The sequence below is a fragment of the Achroia grisella genome, unplaced genomic scaffold (genome assembly GCF_030625045.1).
Source record: "Achroia grisella isolate CSIRO2021 unplaced genomic scaffold, CSIRO_AGI_Agris_v1 utg794, whole genome shotgun sequence".
NCBI lineage: Eukaryota > Metazoa > Arthropoda > Insecta > Lepidoptera > Pyralidae > Achroia > Achroia grisella.
In genome coordinates, this window is record NW_026713026.1 from 1,769,051 (window position 1) to 1,796,711 (window position 27,661).

Below are 27,661 nucleotides of genomic sequence, written 5' to 3' on the forward strand. Positions count from 1 at the left end.
TTACTTTGATAACTGTACAGACAATGGCTGCATTTTCATGATTGATGTTTTTTTATCATTTTTTTAATGCGTTTCTTTTTTTAGATACTTAAAAATATACTACGTAGTAAAAAATTTAAGGTATTTACTTAATAAAGAAATTATAATGGTATCTGTGGATTTCGGGAAGTATATATAAATATATATGAAATTCTCGTGTCACAGTGTTTGTTACAAAGCTCCTTGGAAACGGCTTGACTGATTCTTATATAATTTTATGTGTATATTCAATAGGTCTGAGAATAATGCGTAAATTTTTAATACTTCTAAGTGATAAGTCCAACCCAAATTGTTTATTTTATATTTTGGACAAAATATTAAATATCATTATTTAAGTAATGATTCGGCACTGAAAATACATACAACCCTAAAATTTTCATATCAACCCCTATTTTTGAATAGCGATATTAGTACTTTAATTTATATGGCAACACAATGTTTGCCGAGTCAGCTAGTACATATATATATTAATTTGTAATGGAAGAAAGGAAATGCCTATTTCAGTCAAAGCTTTGTTTATGTCTACACTAATTGTAGACTCGGTCGTAATGTGTTAAGTAATGTATAATTAATATAATTATTGAAATTAAAGAATAATAAAAGTAAGAGAAGTTTAAGATTACAAATGCATATGTAAATAAGTCAATAATAAGCGTCTGTAACTTAATAGTAATAAGGTTTAATATCATAACATTGATTTTATTATATAACTAGTTGTTCCCGCGACTTCGTCCGCGTGGAATTTAACTTTATTTTTTTTTAATAAAAGTAGCCTAAGTTACTTTTACTACATCAGCTACCTGCCAAAAAGTCTCGTTAAAATCGGTCTAGCCATTTCAGTTCCGGCTAACAAACGGACACAAAAATTATAAAAAATGTTATTATGGAGTATGTACCGTATTTACATATATTCATATGCGTGTAGTAAGAAACTGTTATTTCAATATTACAAACAGACACTCCAATTTTATTTATATTATATGTATACATATAAATAAAATTGAAGTTTGAAAGTTGCGCCGGTTATAGAAAAGTTGCGAGGTAACAGATTGAGCTGGTATGGGCATGTTATGCGGAGGAATGAGGACCATGTCTTATGGAAAGTGTATAATATGAATGTGGATGGATGTAAAGGGAGGCGACGCCCTAAGAAAATATGGATGGATTGTGTGAAAGATGATATGAATAAAAGAAGAGTATGTTCAGATATGACGACCGATAGAGAGCAGTGGAAGAGAATGACATACTGCGCCGACCACAAATAATGGAATAAAGGCAAGGCAATGATTAGATTGTATAATTGTGAGGACACAAGAGTCTCCGGAATTTGTAGATGAATAATCAATAACATACTATTGTAAATATGCAAACAGAAGTAGTAAACATACGATTTGCTCGATAAATACTTGACCTTTGGATTTTTTTTGCTGATAGAAACTAATTCATAAGGCCGTAGTTTTTTAATTATTTATTTTTTATAGCATAGGGGACAAACGAGCTTGCGGCTCACCTGATGGTATGTGCCCATGAGTGCAACACCAGGGTAATTGCAAGTGCGTACCTAATGGCGAGTGCCCATGAGCGCCTGCAGGGTATGTGCAAGTTCATTACCTGCCTTTTAAGAAAGAATAAGCTCTTTCTGTGTAATGTAATGCTAAAGAAAACTAGTTTTGTTACCGGTGTGTTGTTTACACACCAAGTCACATAAAAAATAGTTATAAACCTTTTCTCATACCTACTGCATATACATATAAATATTTTTCAGAGAAGTATCATCGCCTGACACGAGAATTGTATATATTAGATTTTAAACAATATTCGAAAGATTGAGAAATGTTTGAATTGTTACTTCCTATTATTCCTATAGATCTATCTGCTTGCCGCTTGTATATACAGTATATTACTGATAAGAGATATTGAACTTAATTGAACTATTTTATCTTCCTATTAGGATAAAGATAATTAAATAATAAGAGATCTCAGTAAACAGATCTATTCATATCTCCACGCTAGATTCATTACGGTGTACACAGAGAGAAGACAAAAGTTTGTCTGCGTTGTCCGTACAGAATTAGAACTGTATTTCAGTTAAAGGTAACTCCTATTATATATGGTAAAACCGGTACTGTGAGACATTCACTCTAATGACTTATCCCTCCGATCGATCCCCCGTCCAATGAAAACGGGGATCGAAATTCCGACGGCCTGAGCCGGGGTTCGAACCCCTAACGGTGTCCTCAGATTAAAGTCGTATCCGTCAGGCGGTAGTTGGGCTTTCAGCCTTTCTATAAGTCCTTCCGCCGGTTTCGAGTACCATCTGCACTCGCCCCTATCGCCCGGTGAATCTGTAAAGGCCAGCTACGACCAACAGCATTAGAGTAGTCCGAAAAAAATGATGATTTTGTACAAAGTGTACATAGTTGAAATTTAACTCACTGCGCACGTTACAACATCCCCCCTCCTAAAGAAAAATGTTTGCAATTTTCTTTCTTGCCTATAATACCATCAATACTTTTACGTATATTGCGTAGAATATAAACACAATCTTTACGTAATATAACGATAAATAATATCGCTAGTCATAAATACGTAATTATTCAATGTTATTTAGAAAATTATACTTGAACATTGTTTTGTTCATACACTAATTAATCGACGCATAGACGGCCTCGGTACTCTAGTTTAACCACTAGACACACTGCCTTTCGATGGTCCGGTACAAACATTTGTATTCATGAATATGATTGTATCAGTCTATCAGTCTGGATACTGCTTGTAGCTATGTAATATGTATGTAATTTGCATGTATTTACAAAAAAATGTATGTATGTATTTATATCCGTAGTCTAGTACCCATAACACAAGCTCTGCTCAGCTTGGGACTAGATGGCGCTATGTTTATTACATATCCCGAGATATTATTACTAGCATAATTTTAGTCTGTGAAGTTCTTTACATTTGCTTTTCATTTGCATTGTAATTATTATAATAATACTTCCAAATTACATGAGTAGTGTAGTAGTCATAATTTAATATATTTCTTATGTGAGTAGTTAAATTATATATATTAACTCTTTATTTGTTAAAACATTTTTAAAATGCGTTCTTTTACCACTAGTTGGTAAAAGAACGCATTTTTGATAGAATGTAATGTAACATAGCAATAGTAACGATTTGGTTGTATATTTCAGTTTTTATAAATATGCAGATCAGATTTGTAAATAGTTATATAAGTTCGTTATATTTAATTTCTATAATATAAATATAAATACTACTTAGTTTATATATATAAACAATTTTATTGTTTTATTAATATTAACCCAGGTTATTAATACGTAATATTTTATATAAGAAAAATAATTATCTATGCTCATAAATAATTATTATTATTGTATAGTAATAAGAAAATGTTATATTAATATAAATTTTAATTAAAAATTATAATTTATGTACGACAGCTGGATTATGATCTAAGACTTAGTAAATGTGAATTAATTTTAGTATATAGGTTATAAGAAGCCGAATAGCTCTATATGATTGAATTGGGAATGGTAAATTCGATTGGTAAATATTAAGTTGACACATTCTCCCGCCAACAGGTTTGCAATCTGTGTTTCGGCTTGAACCGTGAGACAGTGCAATGTGGTAATGGAATGACTCCTATAGGAACTCATTAGAGATGCAGATCCTAATAGGACCCCGTTGCTAAAATTATAACATGTCTGGTGGACCTCCACGCAGTTCCACCTGGAAACAATTGTTATAAATTCCTGGTAAGAAGGCCACGATGTGCAAACTGACTTGACCTTATGCTATATTATTATCCTTCACTGGTGCCACGCCAGCGTAAACTGTTAGCGCAAGTGGTGCACCATTTCATTATCATCCATTGACTATGTTACATACATGAACAACATTATAGACGTCATAATTATTAGCAAATTCCCCAAGAATTTATCACGATGGTTTCGTGGACGATTCCAGGAGCAACCGTGTAGAGGTTAACCTGGCACACATTGCTAGCAATGGGGTTATTAGTTCACGTTACTAACAAACCTCTTCCCTCTGTATATAAGCGTTTCATCAAGTAGCTCGCTATATCTTGTTTACCATTCCAATTATATATTTAAGTCTGAATGTTTACCATCTTTAAGTCTGAATGTTTACCATCAGGTAGATGAATGATTGTTTGCTAACTTTAAGGAGAATAGAAAAAATATCACGCTACTCATTTGATAACTAATCACTAAGTGAAATTCATACAAAAAATGCTTTATACAGCAATTTATAAATGTATTTGTTTTATACACATTATTTATATTTTAACTGGGTCTTGACAAATTTGAGTCAACTCACTTATTGTAAATAATATAAAGCTGTTTACACCTTTATATTATTTACCATAAAATTACCATACCCGGTGAACAATTTATATAATTATCAAAACTTATTGTCGAGAGATAAATATCTGTATTTATCATATTTATTCAGGTTAAGATCCGATTAACTATATTAATAAATATCTTATTTAGTGGTGTTTTAAGACTTCTTTGGCAGTTTCTAAATATAATTAAGCAATATAAATATAATTAACAAATAGATTGTGCGGTGCGTGATATTAAACTCTTTAATTAGTTTTACCTTATATTTTAACAAATTGATTTAATTATATCTTAACACATCTATAAAATTAATTAGAAAAAAGCCAAGCTTTTACGGCTGTGATATATACCTCTCTATGATTTTTTTTATTTTCAAATGACATTTTTAAAGTTTGAAATAATTATTTATTAGTTCATATTGCGACTCTATTGACAACAAACAACATTCGCGTAATTTCCGCATTTATTTTCATTTAGAAACCATTGGTACAGTTCGTGTCATATTTACGAAGTAAAAGTTTCTGTAAAATTATCTCTGCGCAGAGCTAAAAGGTGGTATTAAAATTATGCTCAAATTATTTTGCTTGTATCTGTTTTGTACATTTTATACATGTTATTAGAAACTCGCAGATATATAGCTATATTATATTGTATCGAGTTTATAAATTGTAATGTAATGTATATTACTGATTATAATATAGGTAATATAAAATATTACTGTTTGTGTTTAGATTTGAACTCCGACCAATTCTTCGGTGCTGAAAAGACAATCTGAAAGAAAGCGGTAGGCTCACTCCCTTTCATGCTATTTGTTTTTGTAATGCCCCGGTAAGTTGTGAGCAGGCCGAGCGTTCATTACGCTCAGCCCTGTCACTCTGTAATTAAAAGTGCTCAGTGAACGGCCGAGAGCTAAGGTGCATTTAGATTTGAGTAATTTTCTTCCCCTAATCTTCCAATATTGTAATGTTTTTAGAAGATTAGAAGCATTTAGAGTTTCAATTGCATTCGCCGAAGTTGTTTTTTATGTTTGAAATTAACCGTTCACTCGAACGATTCTCTTTAGATAGTTTAGTTAAATCTATAAACCGTTAAGGTTATTAAAACATAATCAAGTTTTAATGCTTTGGAATAGATAGAAAGGTTCTGTTTTAAATCCATCTTTACATTAATTACACAAGCAAACGTTGATAATTGCAACTGACCGCTCCATTTTGTTTTGTAGTGAGCATGTTATGTTCTATATATATATAGACGTTATAATTTGACAATTTTAATATATTATGTTATAGATGCAAATACCAACATCACCATGTTACTTAATGTAAGAGAAATGAAGAAAATAAAAGTATGAGAAATAAATGCCACTTTTATTGTCAACGCAATATATCCCTTATTGCTTATGCCTCCAGAGTTGAATGCTCGCGGTCCCTGAAAGAGTATTAAAAATGAAAAGTGCATACCTAGCTGATATGATCTGAGTGCAAACACAATTAAATTCATGCCTCAGGGAAGTATTACATTATCAAACGTAAATTACATATAAATTAATATCAATCATTAAAGACTTTTAGAATGTATTGAAGAGCTTAAGAATATTGTAGTGAAAATAATTTGTCTCTATCCTGTATTTATAACTACAATGCTAAACACAATGCCTTACAGTTGATAATGTAATGCGGTCTTTTTAAATAATTGCGTGGCCCTTTATTGAGAGCAAACTTTTAAGAAGTATAAATTATAAGATTTTCAAATTAAATGTAGATATTGTGCTAATTCTTTTCATTTAGTTGGTTTTTTAGAAATATATAGAATCATATAGGTTTCATATAACATATGAAACCTATTACAGGAACTTTAAATGGTTCAGTATTGTGTGATATATAATAATAATAGAAGCGATCATATCCGAAATATAAATAAGAAAAAAAGAGTATAATATATTTTATAACAATACATAATATAAAACAATATTTTATCAGGTTTAAGCCATGCATATATTACACTATAAATAAAAAGATATAACAAAAAAATATAATAATCAATGAAACACATTCAGGTATTAAATATTATTATTATTAATCGTTCATTTCAAACTCCCGCCGTTTGCCAAGTCTATTCTTTGTCTATACGCGAAGCCTAGTCAACCATGTTTTACATCCGTATAAAATGACGTACAAACATGCAAATATATGAAATAAATAGTGCAAGAAGTACAAAACCAAATGGACTTGGCACATTGTAGTGCATTAATAGTATATTACAATATAAGTGCGTTATGTTGGTTATAACACACGAGTCGGAATTTAAGCCCGACCGCAGGCGAGGGCGTAATAGAGCCGAGTGTGTTAAATACATACGACGTTTTTCAACACACTTGATTTAAAATAAACTCAACCATAAAACTGATGTATACCGTTGCTTTCCAGCAGTTTTATTTTTTAAGTCAGCGCTACTTGCTGTCTAGCGACGCGCGGCAATTAGTTCGAAATTTGATAAAAAAAAAAGCAAATAGTGCAATTATGGAATATAACTTCACTATTTGCGTTTATAACGCACGTGTGTTTTATATATCGAAACCCGGTGAAATTAGATCCACTCTACGAGTAAGTGGGTTGAAAAACCTCTTTATTCGATCTTCTATTTCCAGGCAAAACCAAGACGAATTATCTTCTGTCTTGCTTACACAGCTATGATATCAATACAATCAAATATAAACTTTACAGGGATATATTTACCGTTTATTTTTCTCTTTGCTAAATCTATTCGGTTTTAACCTCCTTGCTTGTTTATCCGTAGCCCAGTATATAAATTACTTAAGTACTAATTCTATCTAAATAAAAGTTAATTATTGATATTTCAATCTCAATATACACAAAGAGGTTATTCTAATACGATTATACTATTTTATTATCTGTTTAAGATATTTATGTAGGTAATTTTAGTTTATTTCGTGGAAACTAGATGGCGCTGTTCTACAATGTAAATAGCGCTATATATATATAAGAAATAGGATGTTTTCTGTTTTAATGAATTAATAGAAAGTCGGATCCGTCAGGCGGGAGATGGCCTTCAGCCGCTCCATAAGTCCTTCCGCGGGTTTGGAGTGCCATCTCCACTCGTCACCTATGGTCCGGTCAAGCTATAAAGGCTAACTGCGGCAGCATTAGAGAAGTCCGAAAAAAAAATTGATATCGAATGGTAGTTTCAATTGAAAGCCCTAATAACAGCTTTTTTATGGTACCCACTACACTACTACCACACTACCTTGTCTGTTTATCTGTTAGTTTTTAACTACTAAACAGCTGATATTAATGAAATACGATAATGAGTGATATATGATAAAAAATAGTATAATCATACTAGTCACATGTTACCTAAATAAATTACTAGTTTCACCATACAACATACAAAGATCTTTCAATCACAATATTTTCCTTTCATTTTATGAAATAAAAATTTATATAAACAATAAATTGAACACAAATCAATAAAATACACGAATATTATTCTTACAGTACTTATATACAAATTTAGTTTGTGATTTTACACTTTGTTCACTATCTATTATGATTTTATTATCTACCAGGAAAATTATTTATGTATTTATCAAATAGGATTTTTATAGCATAGGGACCGTCCATTAATCACGTGAAAAGGGAAGGGATTCGGCAAAAATCACGAAATATCAGGGGCGGGGGCGTCCCCACGTGGATCACGTGATATTAAACGCTCTTGGGACATGTATTTATTATTACGTCCAACGCGCCCTAAACCGAAAAACGATGTGTAGTGATCTTGACTTTTCTAGAATAAAATTATACCTTTGTATTTACAAGTAATATTCTAAAAAAATTTAAAATCCTTATAGTCCACCAAGGAGGAGAGGGGAAGGGGTTCAAAAATGCTAAAAAACATCACGTGATTAATGGGCGGCCCCATAGGGAACAAACGAGCTTGCGGCTCACCTGATGGTAAGTGATCACCGCCGTCCATGAGCACCCACAATTCCAATCGTTTTCTTATTAGAAAACAAATCAACTATTATCGGTTAACTACGAGGAACAATCACAGTATTATTGTGATTATTTATTTAATATGGTATACATTATAAAACAAACATTTTAAAATTATAAATGCTTAAAGTTCATCCGTCGTGACATGTTAAACTTTAAATGTATTCAGATAACGCAATGTCGTTAATATACAAATGTGAGATGAGAAAACGAGCACCAAATATTTTTTTATAAATCACACAACGCCATCTAATAAGTGTTATAGGTATTAGATAACTAATAGAAATACCTAATTACTTTTTTTTTATTAGCACATTATACATAGAAACTTCCAGATCAATATCATAACTGTCTGTAATAGACATACATGAACAAATATATTTATATTTGATTGGATATAACAATGCCCTGGATGTTGAAAAAATAGAAATATTTAATTGTGGGTTCACAGAAAGTAGTTAGATTACGACGTTTTGCCTGACAGTCCAAACAGGAATTAGTAGAATCCTAAAATTTTGTCTGAGATTCAAACTTGGTATCCCCGAAGAGAGTAAGCGGTTTTCCCTAGAAACCATCGTGATAAATTCCTAGTAAATTTGTCACGATGGGCTAATTGATCTGACCTCATGTTCATCTTATGATCCACTCCACTGGTGCCCCACCAGCAAAAACTGTTACCGCAGACAGATGAACTGTTCCATTATTATCAATTGAAAAAACTCATAAATGTAGCATTATTCCTGATAACTAACTAAATCAAGTACAAACGCAATGCATTATCTGAATATTATGTGTTAATGATGTACTATATTTTCTACATGAGGAATGAATCATAAACCTATACAGTAACAAAATTAATATCACAATTGATCATAAACAATAACGACTTTTCCACACGACACCGCAACCAATCGCAATGCGTAATATGTGACCCCGCGATGACGTGTGAAAGGGCCCTAACTCAATACAAATGAGATAACATGACTATATACATTTTAAAATTTCTCGATTACATTATTAATTTAGTTATCGGGTCAATATTGTTCAAAAATGTAGGTAGGTATTTTTTGCATACCATCTTTTTCCCTACCATGACGTTGCCAGTTGTAAAGACCACACATTACGCCCCGCCACATGCGTGCTACGTGCCTAACACGTAGTTAAAAACGAATGGCCAAACTAAGTATTTAAGGAGTGACATAGTGATAACACATACCGAGGACCCTGATACGTGTTGGAGAACATTGAAACCCTCGAGCATCGATTCACTTTTCCCCTAACAAATATTATATAAATAGGTTAAAAGCTCGAAAAAGGTACTCTATTTAACACAATTTTTTTTCGTGTAAATACCCCGTTAACTATAGTAATAATATATACATTTCCCAACAAAAGAAACAAACTAAATAACAAAAGGAATTCTTGATTTCGACGAATTATAGACGCCCCGAATGTTACCATTTATAAAATATACACAAATATATGTACATTAACGAGTGAACATAACATATTCAATAAAATTTTACCATATTTTAAGTTTGAAAGATTTCATTGTAACAATTAAATGTGATGGTTTTGTTTAAAATTCGATAAAATTCGAGGCATATATAAATAAATACATATTATTTATGTATAATACAATATACTTAAAATCTATTAACTACAAAAAAATCAAATGTGCATATTTAATTATTAGTACTATGTCATAGTAAGTTTAAAAGTGTTTAAAACGTTTTTTAGATTAAATTAATATAGAATAACTACGACAGAGTACTATATTACATGTAAAATAGCACGTGCACATAAAATACTACTAAAAGTATTAAAAAAGCAATATTTATACATCAATATACCTTATAATGATATAATAGCATCATAGTAGTCTTTATTTGTATTTTCAAGCCAAGGTGTACTCTGTGGTAATTTATTTATAATTCTATAAATAATTAACAATTTGTACATACAGAGTATCTCCGATGTATTTACCACAGATTAAAAACTATTTAGTCCTCAAGCACTTTTATTTTTAGGATCGAACCAGCACTAGACATAGCATCGAACGTTTGGAATCCTATACTGGACCAGATTAACCATTACGCAGCGTAGATATAGCTTTGCATAGGAGCCTGAGACCTTCTTTGTGGACGTGGTAGAGTGTTGACGCGACCTCGCGCCTCCGGCAATGGCGCTCGTACACCGTTTGGTTTCTTAGTGGCTAAGAATCCCACACACACTCGGCGGGGGATTTTTGAAGATTTTTCCACGCGATGCACGGCCCGAGCCTTGCAATGCCTAAGGACTCGACGTGGTTAATCTGGCCCTACATGCATAACCATCAATTAATCATTGGTTGGTTGGTTTGTGTAATGGTTTAGTTTATGTTATACTTTGCTGGCTATAACATTTTTCTTGTGTGAATAAAACTATAAGTGCATTATAGTAGAATCCTTTACATATCATTGTACATACACGTAAGGCCTTTGTATGTTAGTATAAACATAGAGAATGTAGTGAGCGAAACTTCTAGAAACACAATTTCTCAGTCATTCATACCATCCCTATTTACAAAAATATGCAAACGATACCTTAAATGATAATAAACAAAATAATATGGAGACAAAACTATCTGGCGAGTAAAGTCTACACGAACAACGGTTCATATAACAGGCTAAATGCGAAAAACAGAGTCTAACATACGCCGGTCTAAGTCTATAATTCTGATTGGTCCATGATATACGAAAGGGGGAGAGTTTCTTTTGGAAATGTAGAAAAGACAGTTATTGAGATTATAATATTAAAACGATGCGGTAGCGCGTCATTAGCTACCTTTATACGACACGTTTATCACGCGCATCAGGAGCGCGCGATTTAGCGCGGGAAGATAGCGCGCGCAAACGTGAGTGATTGGTTCTTATCTATATTATATATATATTTTGTATTCACTCTTTCGATTATATCATTCATTACACTTTCTTTTAAAATAATATTTTATATTCAACAGATATTTTTTTTTTTCAAAAATACGTTTATATCAACAACTTTATAATTATGTCTTTCCTCTGTCATTTTTCAATAATAATTTAAAATGGCCCTAAAGCATGCACGATTGAAGGATGTGGAAACGCGCGTGCTGGCGACGTGCGGTTTTTCTCGTTCTTATTTACATGCTCATTCTTTCCTGCGTGAATCATGCGCTGAAAGTGCGTACGTGTAAAGGTAACACAAAATATAATATGGGCCATGTAGCCTGTATTAAATAAATAAAAATAAAATGATCCGACTGAATCGAATAATATGTAATCACACTTAGTACGTCGTCAAGTATCTTTCTAAAGCGGATGGTGACCTTTGGGTAATTTATTTGATTCCCCAATACATTCTCTATGTCTGTTTATATGTTACTTTAAGTATTAATAATGTTTTCCATAATATTATTATGTTGTAATATAAAGACAGTCTCATTAAATATTATTTAATTCACAATTTGACGATAATATTAGCTATTGAACTCTTTTGTCCTTTTATTACAAACTATTACCTTCATTTGAAAGAAAGCGACAGAATACTGTAATAGCTATATTTGTTTTGTGAAATTAAAGGCTTTAGTTTTTTTAAATAGTGGAAACTTCGAGACATATATATAACTATAGCTTTTGCCCGCAGCTTCGCTCGCGTTAATTTATCTCCTTAGAGGTGGAATTTATCAAAATCCTTTCTTAGCGGATGCCTACGTCATAACACCTACCTGCATGCCAAATTTCAGCCCGATCCGTCCAGTGGTTTGGGCTGTGCGTTGATAGATCACTATGTCAGTCACTTTTATATATATACCTATATATATTTAGATTTTAAACAGATTTGTGTAATTGTCAATTTCACATCATAATAATATATGACTATTATATTTTAAAGTATTAAGCTTAGTCTAATATACTTTATCGCCATCTAATACTATACAACAACTTAGCCCAATACTGCGGCCACTCAAAAATGTCCTCTAATAGCAATAGAATAAAATCGGTTATAATTTTCCTTCCGCCCAAATCAGTTTGCCTCTCAATTTTCGCTGTTGGTATAGCATCAAGATGTTTTCATAGCACGTCACCCAAGCACCATGTTTCAATAAAATTAGATTCGTCTTTCATGTATCAATATTAATGTATTAAATCACAGGAAATTAAACTTTAATTTCACTATAATAAAATGACTTTTTCTCTGATTCATTTAATTTTACAACTTGTAGTAATAGTGAGCTGCAGTAATATTCTTACAAACAAATAAAAAAAAAACAAGAACGCGACTTTAAAAATAACATTGATACAAGAAAATATTCACTAGACATCATATTGTAATACTTGAATATAATTTTGTCAATCTGTCTTAATGTATTTGTTATACGCGTTTCAATGTTTTTGAGGTGATATAAATACATTTCTCAACGTTTTTCATGAATCTAAACATCACAATCAAATAATGTATAGCGAGTTTATTTCTATAGCCGTATTATCTCTTGTTTTCATTATAAAAATCACTATTAAAATCAGCCGTTCTGTTCCCACATTTCAATACCTGTCAATGCATATTATACATGAATCGTTTAAAAAAACACCACAGACGCCGCTTAAGGTCTATAATAATATTAACAATCAAAAGCGACTCTAACAATGTCACTAGAAAAAGCGTGGCGTAGTGTAGCACGCGCGTTGAACTTGGAAACATGATCGGTCGGGCGAGACCGCACGAGATCGCGCGTGACCGCACGAGACCGCGCGTGTACGCACGAGTCTGCGCGGTGACACCTAGAAGCGGAAGAGGACAAACCGATAGGCGTGGCGCTACCTGGTGAAGAGCAGGTCGGGGCGGTAGTAGATGGAGACGCCGAGCAGCACGGTGGCGACGGCGAGTGCGGCGTGGCGCGGCACGTGCGCGGGCAGCAGCCGCAGCCGCAGCCACGTGCGCAGCCACAGCGGCGCCGCCGCACGCGCACGTGCCGCCGCGCGACGTGCACGTGCAGCCTCCTCCTGCCGCCGCATTTCCTCTCTGCGTATCAAATCAAATCAAAAATATTTATTCATAGACGACATTTTAGCCGCTTTTTTCCCTACAATCCAGTTCAGTATACACATTCAATTGACATATCTTTTGGAAGAATTACGATAGCGTATGCTGGTATAATTTTAATTTAATAATGAATTTGTATTTTTGTGGAGCGGCCACAGGTTATATATATTAATAATAACCAACCAGGACAATTCACACCGGCGTCATCTAGTCTTTAGCTAAGCTAGCTTGTGTTCATAGACAAGTGATAGAACTACTTGAACTTACTTTTTGTAAATTCGTACGTAATATATATAGAAAATACCCAGAGCAGTATAACACAATATATCTTGTAAAACCTACATCTGAATCGGTTAAGTTGGTACGGTGATTAACGCACATAAACGCACTGACGAACAGGCCAACCCTCTACATCCATGGTAGTTTGAATACAATCTTTTGCTGCATTATTCTTTATATCAATCATGACCTGTATGCACATATAATTATACCAAATATTTTAGATAAATGTAATGAATTCGTTTACTCACTCTTTCTTCTCCATAGCTATCACTTCAGGCTCGATATCCTTGGGGGGATACAGCTCATACAGTTTGTCGGCGGTCACCAAGATGTCTTCAAATGGTAAGTCATCCGGTAACTATTAACAACAAAATAATATATTAGATTTCAAAATTACATAGAAATTGTAAAAGGTTAACTAATAAAAATAACTGTCAAATGATTCCAGGCATTATTTTAAAGATCTCGTACGTACCTTTTGTTTGATCAGCACGTCCATGTCGCAGTCGGCAGCCAGCAGCTGCAGTGCTCTGCGTGCGTTGAACATGCGAGGGAGAAAAGAGAAACAGGAGAGAGAGAGAATGAGGGAGACAGGAGCTGCAGCAGCTGCGGCGCGCGGTGCAGCACGATGGCGGCGGTGACGTAGACACAGAGAGAGAGGTACCCTGGAGAGCATGCAGTGCAGCACGGCCATGTCGCAGTCGGCGGCCAGCAGCTGCGGCGCGCGGTGCAGCACGATGGCGGCGGTGACGTAGACACAGAGAGAGAGAGGTACCCTGGAGAGCATGCAGTGCAGCACGGCCATGTCGCAGTCGGCGGCCAGCAGCTGCGGCGCGCGGTGCAGCACGATGGCGGCGGTGACGTAGACACAGAGAGAGAGGTACCCTGGAGAGCATGCAGTGCAGCACGGCCATGTCGCAGTCGGCGGCCAGCAGCTGCGGCGCGCGGTGCAGCACGATGGCGGCGGTGACGTAGACACAGAGAGAGAGGTACCCTGGAGAGCATGCAGTGCAGCACGGCCATGTCGCAGTCGGCGGCCAGCAGCTGCGGCGCGCGGTGCAGCACGATGGCGGCGGTGACGTAGACACAGAGAGAGAGGTACCCTGGAGAGCATGCAGTGCAGCACGGCCATGTCGCAGTCGGCGGCCAGCAGCTGCGGCGCGCGGTGCAGCACGATGGCGGCGGTGACGTAGACACAGAGAGAGAGGTACCCTGGAGAGCATGCAGTGCAGCACGGCCATGTCGCAGTCGGCGGCCAGCAGTTGCGGCGCGCGGTGCAGCACGATGGCGGCGGTGACGTAGACGGGCAGCAGCGGCGGCGCCCACAGGAAGTAGTCGTAGAGGCGCACCACGTCCACGTACCGCGGCAGGCTGTGCCCGAACCACGTCAGGTACCACGGCAGCGCGAACATCGTGCCCACGCCCGCCCTGCACAAACACACATCTCTCTAATTATATTTCATATAAGATCCTTTGAAGTCACATTTGGCTGCGACGAACTTTATACATATAATTGGTATATTTGAGAATAGGTTGTTATATAACTTTTATACCCCTACATCCTTATCACTATAAGGATGGTCTACCCTAAAAACAGTTCTTTATTAATTTTGAATTTTATGTTTTATAATTTGGTAAATTTTCAGGCTGCTATCATCGACTCCTATTTTTTAAAATGGATATTAAATTATATGGCAAAGCAATGTTTGTAGAGACAGCTAGTATTACAATATAGTATCATACCATAGACCATTGTCTATTACAATATTGAGTAGAGTGAAGAAAGAGATTGTTAATAAGGTGGACCGATACTTGCATTGATGGTACATTGTACCATGTTACGTTGACATCCATGTGGTTTTCCCCAGAATCCATCGTGATAAATTCCTGGTAAATTTCACAAGATCTGTTAACTAAGCTGACCTCACGCTCATCTTATCATCCTCCACTGGCAACCCGCCAGCGTAAACCGTTAACACAAGTTTTATCTATGTTTAAAGGAAATGGAGTAGCGGACGGTTACTTGTCTAGGAAGTGCGCGAGGTCTGGATGTACGCGGCCTATGACTGGCAGCATGTAGGAGAGCAGGCGCTGCGTGGCCACCATGGTGGGCTCCATGAAGGGCGCCAGCGGACCCAGCGACAGCCGCCACAGCAGCGGGAACGACGCGCGCTCCCCGCACACCAGCAGCAGAGTGATCGCCACGTCGTGGTAGCCCTGCACACAGCATTATATCTTAATAATATTATAAACTCGAAAGTTTGTAAGTATGGATGTTTGTTACTCTTTCACGCAAAAACTACTGAATGGATATTGATGAAACTTTCCAGTAATATAGCTTATGCATCAAAATAACATATTCTATATTGAAATTGAATGCAGGGGGAACCGCGGGACAACTAGTAATATATAATAATAGAATAGAAACCATTTTTTCAAATAAACTTACATTGAAGCAGCTTTGAATAGTCCTCGATCTATCACTCATTCAGAAAGCTGTCTCATGACAAGATAGAGAAAGAAATTTGTGTGTTGCTCTTTTAAATAATTTAACTGTTACTTTACATGTTTAAGTTGGAAATATAATATAGTGTGTGTGTGCATGAAACCCACAACACAGAGGGTGTTATTTCAACAATCCTAGACACAATATTTCTCTCTCTCTCTTTCCATGTCTCTGTAGAACTAATATTCTTATTATGCTTCATTTTCACAGCTTTTGCTAGTTTGTGTGTGCGTGTGCGCGCATCTGTGTGAGTGGGTGTGAACACATTCATCTTAGCATTCGTTATTCGTTAGCGCAGGCATGTGTACCATTCCACTATCATCCGTTAAAAAAACCTATTATTATTAATATTATGACTCCAAATATTGCCTAATCTTTGATTAATGTATAGTTAATAGTAAAATTAAGTACTTGATTTAATTTATCAACCTAACAAAGCATTAACAATATAAACCAGTAAATAGGAACATTAATTGATAAAAGAACAGTGCAACTGTTTTTGATAAGGCCAGTAGTGGGTACACAATAGATAACTATATAATAGATATTATATATATAAAAATTATCAGGTATTTTATTTATATACACAACTGTTGCATCACATTAAATATAGGCTTAGTAATCTGAGGAACAACACTAAATATAAAACCAAACAGTAAAGCTATTCTGTAAACATCAGTTACGAATTTGAAAGCGAAATTCGCGGTAGGATTGTACTTTGGTATTCTGTAAAATGAGAGCAGGATGGAGGTAAAACAGGAACTGGTTGGATTTCTTTAGAAATATAGGTAAATTCTATAGCTCAGTAGGCATGTTATATTTGCAAATGGATATGAGTGCCTTGAGTGATCGATTAGTGAAAAGAGTTGAAAGACACTTACAAAATACCAATGCTGGACAGATATCTGAATAATGTTCCTGTTCAACCAGCATATAGATGCCTGATTAAATGGCACATATTAAAGATATAAAATAGCAGATTTCAACAACATGGCCGAGGCTAGATTCTCAATGGAGAATTACCTGTCCGAGAGTCTGGCTAGTTTATCTTTTAAAAATATAATATTATCTTAGATAGTATTATATTTTTAAAAGAAAAAGTAGAAAAAAGGGTTTGGTATAAATGATTAAGATACATTTTAATAAATATTTAATAAGTTAATAAATAGTAAATGTTACTAAATAATTAACTAATGTATATGTAATATTACTATGTCAAGTTGTGATTAAGAGATTGATTATTCACCTGGTAATATTTTAAATTCTCTCTCTCTTTATGTCACGAGATTTTATAGTCTGTAAGACTATAAAATCTTAGTTTATCTTTTAAAAAAATAATATTATCTTAGATAGTATTATATTTGAAAAAGTTAAAAAAAGGGTTTGGTATAAATGATTAAGATACATTTTAATAAATATTTAATAAGTTAATAAATAGTAAATGTGGTGTTACTAAATAATTCTCTGATTAAGAGATTGATTATTCACCTGGTAGTATTTTAAATTAGGAGACTTCTTGATGACTCGCAGAATTAGCACCGTGAGCTGGTCCTGCAACGCTATACGCTGCTCGTATGGAATGCCTGGTGGAAACCTCTTTAGAGAACGATTTACATCCAACACCACCTGGAAATTTCAATAATCGCAATATTATTTGTCTGATTAATATTGAGATAGATAGACAGGCAACATTTTATTTACATGTTTATTCCTTTAGATCAACTCGGATCACAGATGAAATCAAAGTCTGTAAATCTATACATATAAATATAATTGCAGTTTGTAATACGGAAATAACCGTTTTTACTACATGCATATGGATATAAATACGGTACATACGCGGAAATAACATTTTTTAACGTTTATTTAAAATGTTTGGACTACTTTTTGTTGGGTTGTAATTAGGGATAGGGGCAGACACCAATAATAAAAAAAAGTATTCATAGATATTAATAATGAAGGCTTGAAACTTCAGATTTTATGAAATCATAAAAGCTGAAGTTTCAAGCTCTCAAATGACATATTATTTTTATTTAAATGTTGTATAATTTTATGTAGAATAATGTTTGAATTTAGAGTTAGCGCTTGAGTAGATTTGGTTGCTCGGAGTGTATATTTATTATTTACATTTATTTTACTGTTTATAAAGTTCTAAGATTTAGTTGATCAGTATACAAGTAATATAAATACATACCTGGTTATACTCCTGATGTTTAGATAGCTCGTCCAGAGATGGTGGCTCAGTCATTTCGTCACGAGTTACGCCAACCAATAGAGGCCATATAACTTTTCTGTAGTCATCTGTATGTATTTAATATTAATTACACATACAATCTGTTAACAATCTGTTGATATATACTAAGGTACACTTGTACAAAGTTTGCTGCCTAGGCATCTATCTTATTTATTTATAACTAGTTACTCAGCCCGACTTTGGTGTAGATGTATTATATTTATATGTAAAACCTTCCTCTTGAATCACTCTATCTATTAAAAAAACCACTTCAAAATCAGTTGCATAGTTTTAAAGATTTAAGTATACATAGAGACAGACAGCAACAGCGACTTTGTTTTATACTATGTAATGTAATGATATGCGTTTAGAAAAATCTTCAGCTACAAAATTACACTATGTCTCTTAAACCATAATGTTGACGGAATCAGAGATGAAAATTGGTGGCAGTCATTTAAAATATAGAAGAAAAGGCGTGTTTTAGTTGAAGGGAGAGATGAGATATGACATTTTAGTCCTAAACGGCAACTGAGGGATACCCTGGTTGTCCCATGACAATGTGACAGTAAATTATTTTTTTTAATTTACTTGATAAGTTAGTGTTGGTTTTGTTTATTTATTATTTCCCTGCCTACGTTCATCAGCTTGTCCTAAGACATAGCCTCCTCCAAGAGACTTCATGTTCCTCGGTCCAACACTTTCCTTCTCCATGTTGGTCCCGCCACTGCCCTTATATCATCCTCCTACCTCTTTTTCTGACACCTTTGTTTTCCTTTTTGTGTTTAATTACGTCATTAGAGGAATATCAATTCTTTTTACTTCTACCTAAAGATTAGCTGGTAGAGAATGCCATATGTCAATAAGCTCGCTTTTTGTACACTCGTTATTGTGCAATCTTATAATAATAAACGCGAAAGTTTGCGAGTATGGATGGACGTTTGTTACTCTTTCATGCAAAAAATACTGAACGGATTTTGATGAAACTTTATAGTAATATAGTTTATACATCAGAATGTATATAGGTATGTATAATATATAAGTTATTAATTTCACGCTGGGGAAACCGCGGGAGCAGCTAATAAAAAATAAGACTAAAAAAACTGTTATTTATTTTAAAATTTTTTGCAATGTCATGCAATATATATAACATCATGACAATGTGATGGGTTGTCTATGATTGTGTGATATCTTGATTTATATCATTACATCCCTAATACATTGATACATGTTATATATAGGAATATAACATGGTAGTCCTATATATATATCTACAACAAGATACATAGTCTACATATATATATATATAGTCTACAAAGAAGATTCAGTCTGCAATTTTACATATAACCACGTTCGAAGAGGAACATCTGCCCCGTGTTGTATTTCATCCAAAAAAAGTTATGTATCTGCCAAATTACTTGAATATTTAAGCTGTCAACATTTGATTTAAATTATTCACTACAAAAACATATACAAAGATCAAATTAAGAGCAATAGATAATTGTGGACGCATATATATAGCTGACGCATGCAAGAGTAATAAATATGATGTAAACAATCGTAATTAAATATGACAGTTTACCAGATATCAGGCCCGCTTTGCTCCGTGAAAAACTCTTCCACTGATCCAAATTTACCACGTCTGGATTGCTGAGACATTCTTCAATTTCTTTGCGTTTTCTAGTAATGTATGGGTCCTCTGTATCCAATTCTGCATACAATTGACAAATTTTAATCACTTTCACTTAGTTTTTTTTATAAAATACAATGTAATTTAAAAAAGTAACATAAGGCAACGGACACACAATTATATATTATTTTAAACACTGTCCTTAACAAAATTTAAATTAGTAGCTACAATTATTACTGTACTTTTAAATACCTTGATCGAAATTCAATTCGGAAGGCGTAGAAATGTCATCGATATTTTTCGTGTGATTCAGGTCGAACGCCTCCTTTTCGGAAAGCGGTGAACAATCCCCATTCGAGTTACACTTATCACTAATATCGGTGTCTGTATATGTAGACTCCATCACCAAAATTTTGTTAATTATCCGAGCAAAAACATTACAACATTTTTAGTACGTGATGACATTTCGACTATGAATATATGGGTACGAAGGGGACAGTTGCAAACGTCAAATGCAAACTGACTTATGAATGAGGCGCCCTCTATATTTTCTATCCAAAAACAAAGGAAACATTTTGAGTGATGGCAATCTAATGAGAACCATTAGAGGTTTTGTGTCATTTTATTTTGAATTTACCTTATTATTAGAGTTCATGTAGTGTTCTTAAAATTTAATCCTAATTATAATATAAACGGAAATGTCAGTTAGTATGAGAGTCCATGGAACTCTGACGATGGAGACGATTATTAGCCTGAGATTGGAGTTTTTTCGAAACTTAATATCGTCATCAATTATAAAATATCAATCAGAATTAATTTAAAAAACAACATTAACGCGAACAAAGCGAGACGGACGCAAACCCATCAGGTTAGCGTTGACATTGATTTTGTGTTCGTAAATGCTAGTACATAATATATAATTTTATAATGAAGTTTGAGCTAGATTACTTTTTATTATGATTAAGTAGTAGTAGTTATTATAAGTATTTAAAATATAAGTAGAGTAGATATAATTCTTATCAGAATTTTACTTTCAATCGAATTTCCATATTTTCTTTTATGAGAGGACTTTATAATAGAAAATATGAGAATTCAGTTAAAGAATCAGAATTCAGTTAAAAAAATATATAAGTATTAGTTAAGAAGATAATTTTCAGAGGGCGTCATTACAAAATGATTTATGTAACACAATAAATCTTCACAAATTACATTACTTTTTACTAGCTGTGACCATAGAGTCCACAAATTCCACAAACCATCACTAGGGCATACCGATACAATAGGGGAACGAAACATACCGTTTTTTTTTATTAAAGATGATAATGGAAGGGACACCCGCCTGCGCTAACGGTTTACGCTGGCGGGGCACCAGTGGAGAATGATAAGATGAGCATGAAGTCAGGTCAGTTAGCCCATTGTGACAAATTCACCAGTAATTTATCACGATGGTTTCCAGGGGGAACCGCGTGGAGGTCGACCTGATATGATACATTGCTAGCAATGAGTTCATCAGTCCACATTACTAACAATCCCCTTTCCTCCCTACCGAAACATACCGTTGGTGTTGTCCCGTTGTACATATTACGTTAATTTTCCTTCAAAGGTAAAATTCTAACACCGATAGATAGGTAATTTTTATAGGTTAGCAACATAATTGTAGACTACCCTGCCCTTAAAAACTTTCAATTAGGAATTCATCATCTATGTTACATAAAAAAGAATATGTGTATTGCTAATTATAAAACTCGAGAACGTCTAGAACAATTTTTCAATTTTTTTATAGTTATAGTTACTTGAAGTTGAGTTAGTTAATTATGCAGAGAATTAGAAAAATAACCAGAAGAGCATACAACTCTACTTTACTTTTTTTTTTTTTGTTCAGTTTTTCCCTTTTTAGGGAAAGGCAAAAGGACTCAGCCCATACAGCCATTACTTTTCTTTTTCCCATAGAAAGTGATCATAGATGTCAATTTAGACATTTCATAAAATAGATAGACTCAAAGAATAAAGTAAAAATACCAAAAGGGATAGACTATATAGAGTAGAATGTGGTGGAACAGGGTAAAATGGAGTCGAATTGAAGGGAAGGGGGTTGCTTAATTTGGACTGTTACACCCATTGCTAGCAATGTGCTATGTCAGGTTGACTTCTACGCGGGTACCCTTGGAAACCATTGTGATAAATTTATACTAATTTGCTACGATGCGTTAACTGACCTGACTCATGTTCATCTTATGACCCTCCACTGGTGCCCCGCCAGCGTAAACCGTTAGCGAAGGCGGTGCTCCATTCCATTATCATCTATTAAAAAATGGAGTTGAATAGAATTGCGAGAAAGGAGAAGAATAAACTTATATTTATGCATAGATAACTTTTTTCTCCTTTTTTTTTTTGTCTATCTGCGATCAGCCAATTAGCTTTTATCAGATTTTATAGCTTTCGTTATCTGTAGCTTTGAATCATAGATAACTTAAAAAAATAAAATCAGTATATATACACATAGATCTGAATCTGTGAAAGCCACTGTATTTCATAGTAGCTTGCTGCGCTCATCTGGGTCCATAGTGCTCTTATACTTAATAACTTTATGTCAACCTTTGTTGTAACACTGGAATGCAAATGAATAAATAAATAAATAAATCTGGCATACATATCAATATTCATCGCAGATTCCTTCCGGTGTAGGCAATTGGCTTGGATTATTTAAACCTCTTGCTACACTTTCGTAATCGATCTCAAGTAGGCGTACATATTATTATAGTATGGTATACATATTCATGATGACTCTTCCATCAGACGATCGAAATTAAATCGAAACGTTCTTGAAATTGGTCGATTTTAACTCAAAGCTTACGCAAGTAAGTATGATATAAAATAATACAAGGCACTTACATATATATAATATATACACAGACAGCACTTGACATGCATTCTCAATATTAACACAATCTAATTAATAGTAGACATGGGTATTTGAACGATTATGTCTGTCTTCATTTTATATAATATTATTGTATAATAATAAATAGCACCAGACAATTAACACAGCGCCATCTAGTCCCACGGTAAACAGAGCTTGTGTTATGGGTACTAGACAACTGATATAAATGATTAGATACATATACTTTTTTGTAAATACATACATAATATGCATAGAAAACATAAACACTTTTTATAAACAATCTAATACAAATGTTTGTAGGTACCGTGCGAATAATCGAACCTGAGATCATTGGAAGTAAAGTGGTGTGCTAAACCGCTAGCTCCACCAACCACCAAGCTCGTCATACTTATATTATCTATATGTATTTTATGTATTATGTACTAGCTGTTCTCGCGACTTCGTCCGCGGGGAATTAGACTTTATTTAAAAAAAAAAGATATTTTCTAATATATAAGTAACCAAAGGTAACTGATGTAATAAGGAGTAACCTTATTACATCAGTTACCTGCCAAAAAAAGCCTCGTCGAAATCGGTTTAGCCAATTCAGAGATTAGCCGGAACAAACAGACAGACAGACAGACAAACAAAAATTATGAAAATTTTTATTTTGGTGTATGTACCGTATTTACATTCATATGCATGTAGTAAAAAACGGTTATATCAATATTACAAACAGACACTCCAATTTTATTTATATGCATACTTATAATATTTATTATTATTCTTTCCGTTTAATATAATTTAAATTGTTTTAATAAAATCGTTTTTTGTACTTTCTTACTTTATAAATTATGTTGCGTTACATTTCCGGTGCAATAAACAGATAAAATAAAAAATGTCTCGTAGCGCATATCATTTACGATTCTATAGAATTTTTTTAACGATGGACGTATTGCACCAGTACTAAATCTTTGTAGGTATATGAAAAAAGATGACTTGCTGTATTAAAATAGAACATACTATTATTATAAGGATGTTGATTACTATAATTGTACTTTGTATTGACTGCTTTACGTCCGATGGTCGCGGGTTAGATTCTTCGCACAGCACAAACATTTGTATTCATGAGTATAATTGATTGTCTGGGTATTTTCTATGTATAATATGTATGTATTTACGAAAAAAAATATCTATGTATTTGTATCAGGAATCTAGTACCCATAACACAAGCTTTAGCTAGCTTAACTTGGGTCTAGATGGCGCTGTGTGAATTGTCCTGAAATTATTATTATTTTAATATTTTGAAAATAAGTACGGTGCCTTTAATATAAACATAAATGAGAAATCATTCTATATTTTCCATTCAAAATGCAAAATACAAAAAGTATCACTATCATTTTCTATTTAAATACATTTTGTAAGCAATTTTGACACATCTTCCTTATTATTATTGATACAACTCATTCGTTATGAAAATTAATACAAAGAAGATGTCAATAATTTTAAATATTATATTATATGTATGTTATTCTCTAAGGTATTTATAATATGGGCCTAGTTGCCTGAAATAAATGAATAAATAAATAAAATAAAATAATAAATTTCATAAAGAAAAAATAGTCTATAACAAAAATAATTTCTAATATGTCATTGTCAAAAATTGACCATCCTGATTGGATTATTTTTAAAGTATTTCTATATAAAAATTTCCAAAATATAAAATATCAAAAATACATATTACTTCATATTCTTTAAAATGGATTCCAGTGTTTGTCCACAGGATGCGTGTATTAGAAAAATTGAAGATATAATAGATATAGAGGAAACGAATGGGAATTGCAGCGTCCGCCAAGTGGCATTCAATTTACCATCAGCGGATACTACTGACAGCACAGTCTCCACGAACTTGACGAGGAGTCTGGAGTCTGGCTTAACTGAAGCCAAGCAGGAGTACACCAATAAGAAGTTCATGAAATATAAAGTTAGACGTCACAAGAGCCCTCTACCAGACGTTGTATCATGGCCTAGTGATTCTGACATCACTGTATTGCGAATGAAACTTTGTCTAAACAGCGGTTTAAAAGAAAACGTGTCCAGTGTCACCGGTGATGGTCTTCACCAGCCAGACAGTTCATCCATGATCAATTTAGCTACACTTATACTGCACTCACAGCATCCGTCTAAACAGAATATTAACATTGAGGAATATCTGCTTCCGTTGAGTTCTTGGGAACAGAGTCAAGATCAAGAAATCGGGGTAAAGGACCCATTGATTGAAGACCACATCGCTGATGATTCTAAAAAGATAGGCGATGATATAAAGTTACATGAAGCTATTTGTAGTTACAGAGGCAATGACGATATAAGCCTACCCGATAGGGGCATTTTCAGACGGAATAAAACATCGAAAGTGGCAAGATTTCTACGACTCTACTTTTGTCCTTGCTGTACCTGCCTTTATAAATTAGAGAAAATGCGTGATACGCCGTCTGTGTGTTTCACTAACCGCAAGGAATTTAAAAATGTGATCGAAACATGATTGTTTAATTGATTGCTGCATATTTGTTAATACATTTCATTATAAATTGATCTTGCATTTGTAAGTATTATTTATTTTTAGAAGTCTATCTATTTTTCTTCACGTGCGTGCATTCTATTATTAATAGGAACTTATAATTGTTAAGGAAAAGTTATTAATTTTAAATAGATCATGTAAGAACTGATAGAATGATCATTGGATTCCTATCTGTCCCAGACGCCTGTTGTAAAAGTATTAGATGTCAACCAATCGCACGCTAACATATACTTGCCTGTTGATGATTATATATTTTTTAACTTAAAAAAGACCTATAAAATAATAATCACTCATTAACTAAAATAGACGTCATATCTTTTAAGCGATTTCCATTTGATTTCAATTCCATTCTAATACATATTAGACTTGTCCTCTGCCACGTTGTATTCTTTTTTCTTTTGAATGATAAAGGAATGGTGCTCCCGCCTGCGATATGGTCATTCCGACATGGCACATTGTTGGCAATGGGGTCATTATCTCATTGCCAGCGATGTACCACATGTAATGATGATGTCCACATTATTAACAATCCTCTTCTCCCCGCCACATTGGATTCAGATTGGTATACCAAGCTAAGAGTTCACCATCATTCAATATCATCAAGAAAGAATGAATTAAGATACACAATCCATTAGATTAAATACATATATATGAGCATATTTGATCTAACGGAATCAACAATTGACGGCCTCGGTGGTTTAGCGATTTAGCGCACCGCTTTACTTCTAATGTCCGCGGGTTCGATTCCTCACACGGTACAAACATTTGTATTCTTGAGTATAATTGTTGTATAGGTGGTTTGTATAAATATTATAAATGTTACCATAACATAACATGTAGCCATAACATAAGCTCTTCGCAGTTTGGGACTAGATGGCGCTATTAAGGGAGGGGTTATGGTAATGAGGACTGTTTTTGGACTGTGGACTATGGTTGGTTGACCTCCACTTGTCTCCCTTGGAAACCATTGTGATTAATTAATGGTGAATTTACCACAATGGGCTAACTGACCTGACCTCATGCTCAACTTATAATCCTCCACTGGTGCCCCGCCAGCGTAAACCGTTAGCGCAGGCGGGTGCACCATTCCATTATCATATACAACAACCACTATGGGCTATCTAACCTGACCTCATGCTCACCTTATAATCCTCCACTGGTGCCCCGCCAGCGTAAACTGTTAGCGCAGGCGGGTGCACCATTCCATTATCATATACAACAACCACTATGGGCTAACTAACCTGACCTCATGCTCATCTTATAATCCTCCACTGGTGCCCCGCCAGTGTAAACCGTTAGCGCAGGCGGGTGCACCATTCCATTATCATATACAACAACCACTATGGGCTATCTAACCTCATGACCTCACTGTTAGCGCAGGCGGGTGCACCATTCCATTATCATATACAACAACCACTATGGACTATCTAACCTGACCTCATGCTCACCTTATAATCCTCCACTGGTGCCCCGCCAGCGTAAACTGTTAGCGCAGGCGGGTGCACCATTCCATTATCATATACAACAACTACTATGGGCTAACTAACCTGACCTCATGCTCATCTTATAATCCTTCACTGGTGCCCCGCCAGCGTAAATCGTTAGCGCAGGCGTGTGCACCATTCCATTATCATATACAACAACTACTATGGGCTAACTAACCTGACCTCATGCTCATCTTATAATCCTCCACTGGTGCCCCGCCAGCGTAAACCGTTAGCGCAGGCGGGTGCACCATTCCATTATCATACACAAAAAAAACACCACTAGGCTATAATAGATATTCTCATTGGAAACTAACTTAGATAAGAATTAAGTAACTTTATTTACTCTTATTTATAATACATTACATTACAAATAAGTGAAGTTACTAAATAGTAGTGAGTTCCTCTTCCGTAAAAAGTTAATTTAATTTCGGGCTTTGTATAGGGTACTTGATATTAATTTTTACAGAAATTCGTTCAATTCGCGCGGCATTGCCAAATGGTTTCATTTCTTCGCCCCCCAGCTTGCAGGCTGGGCCTGCGCAAGTTATAAAGCGAGAGAAAGCACACCGTCG

At 34.4% G+C, this 27,661-nt stretch overlaps 2 protein-coding genes across 2 annotated transcripts; one reads left to right on the forward strand and one right to left on the reverse strand.

The window, feature by feature from the left end:
* Nucleotides 1-5,780: 5,780 nt before the first annotated feature.
* LOC131851617 (TBC1 domain family member 20) lies at nt 5,781-20,619 on the reverse strand. Its single transcript, XM_059202134.1, has 9 exons — nt 20,396-20,619; nt 20,096-20,224; nt 18,478-18,584; nt 17,772-17,909; nt 15,801-15,994; nt 14,989-15,205; nt 14,026-14,135; nt 13,274-13,474; nt 5,781-5,849 (listed from the first exon to the last, which is right to left on the reverse strand). Exons 1-9 carry the CDS (start codon nt 20,544-20,546, stop codon nt 5,819-5,821), a joined length of 1,278 nt encoding a protein of 425 aa, XP_059058117.1. The 5' UTR covers nt 20,547-20,619; the 3' UTR covers nt 5,781-5,818.
* A 4,091-nt stretch (nt 20,620-24,710) lies between these two features.
* LOC131851656 (uncharacterized) lies at nt 24,711-27,647 on the forward strand. The gene is made up of 2 exons (XM_059202177.1): nt 24,711-25,626; nt 27,556-27,647. Exon 1 carries the CDS (start codon nt 24,784-24,786, stop codon nt 25,564-25,566), a length of 783 nt encoding a protein of 260 aa, XP_059058160.1. The 5' UTR covers nt 24,711-24,783; the 3' UTR covers nt 25,567-25,626; nt 27,556-27,647.
* The last annotated feature ends 14 nt before the right edge of the window (nt 27,648-27,661 follow it).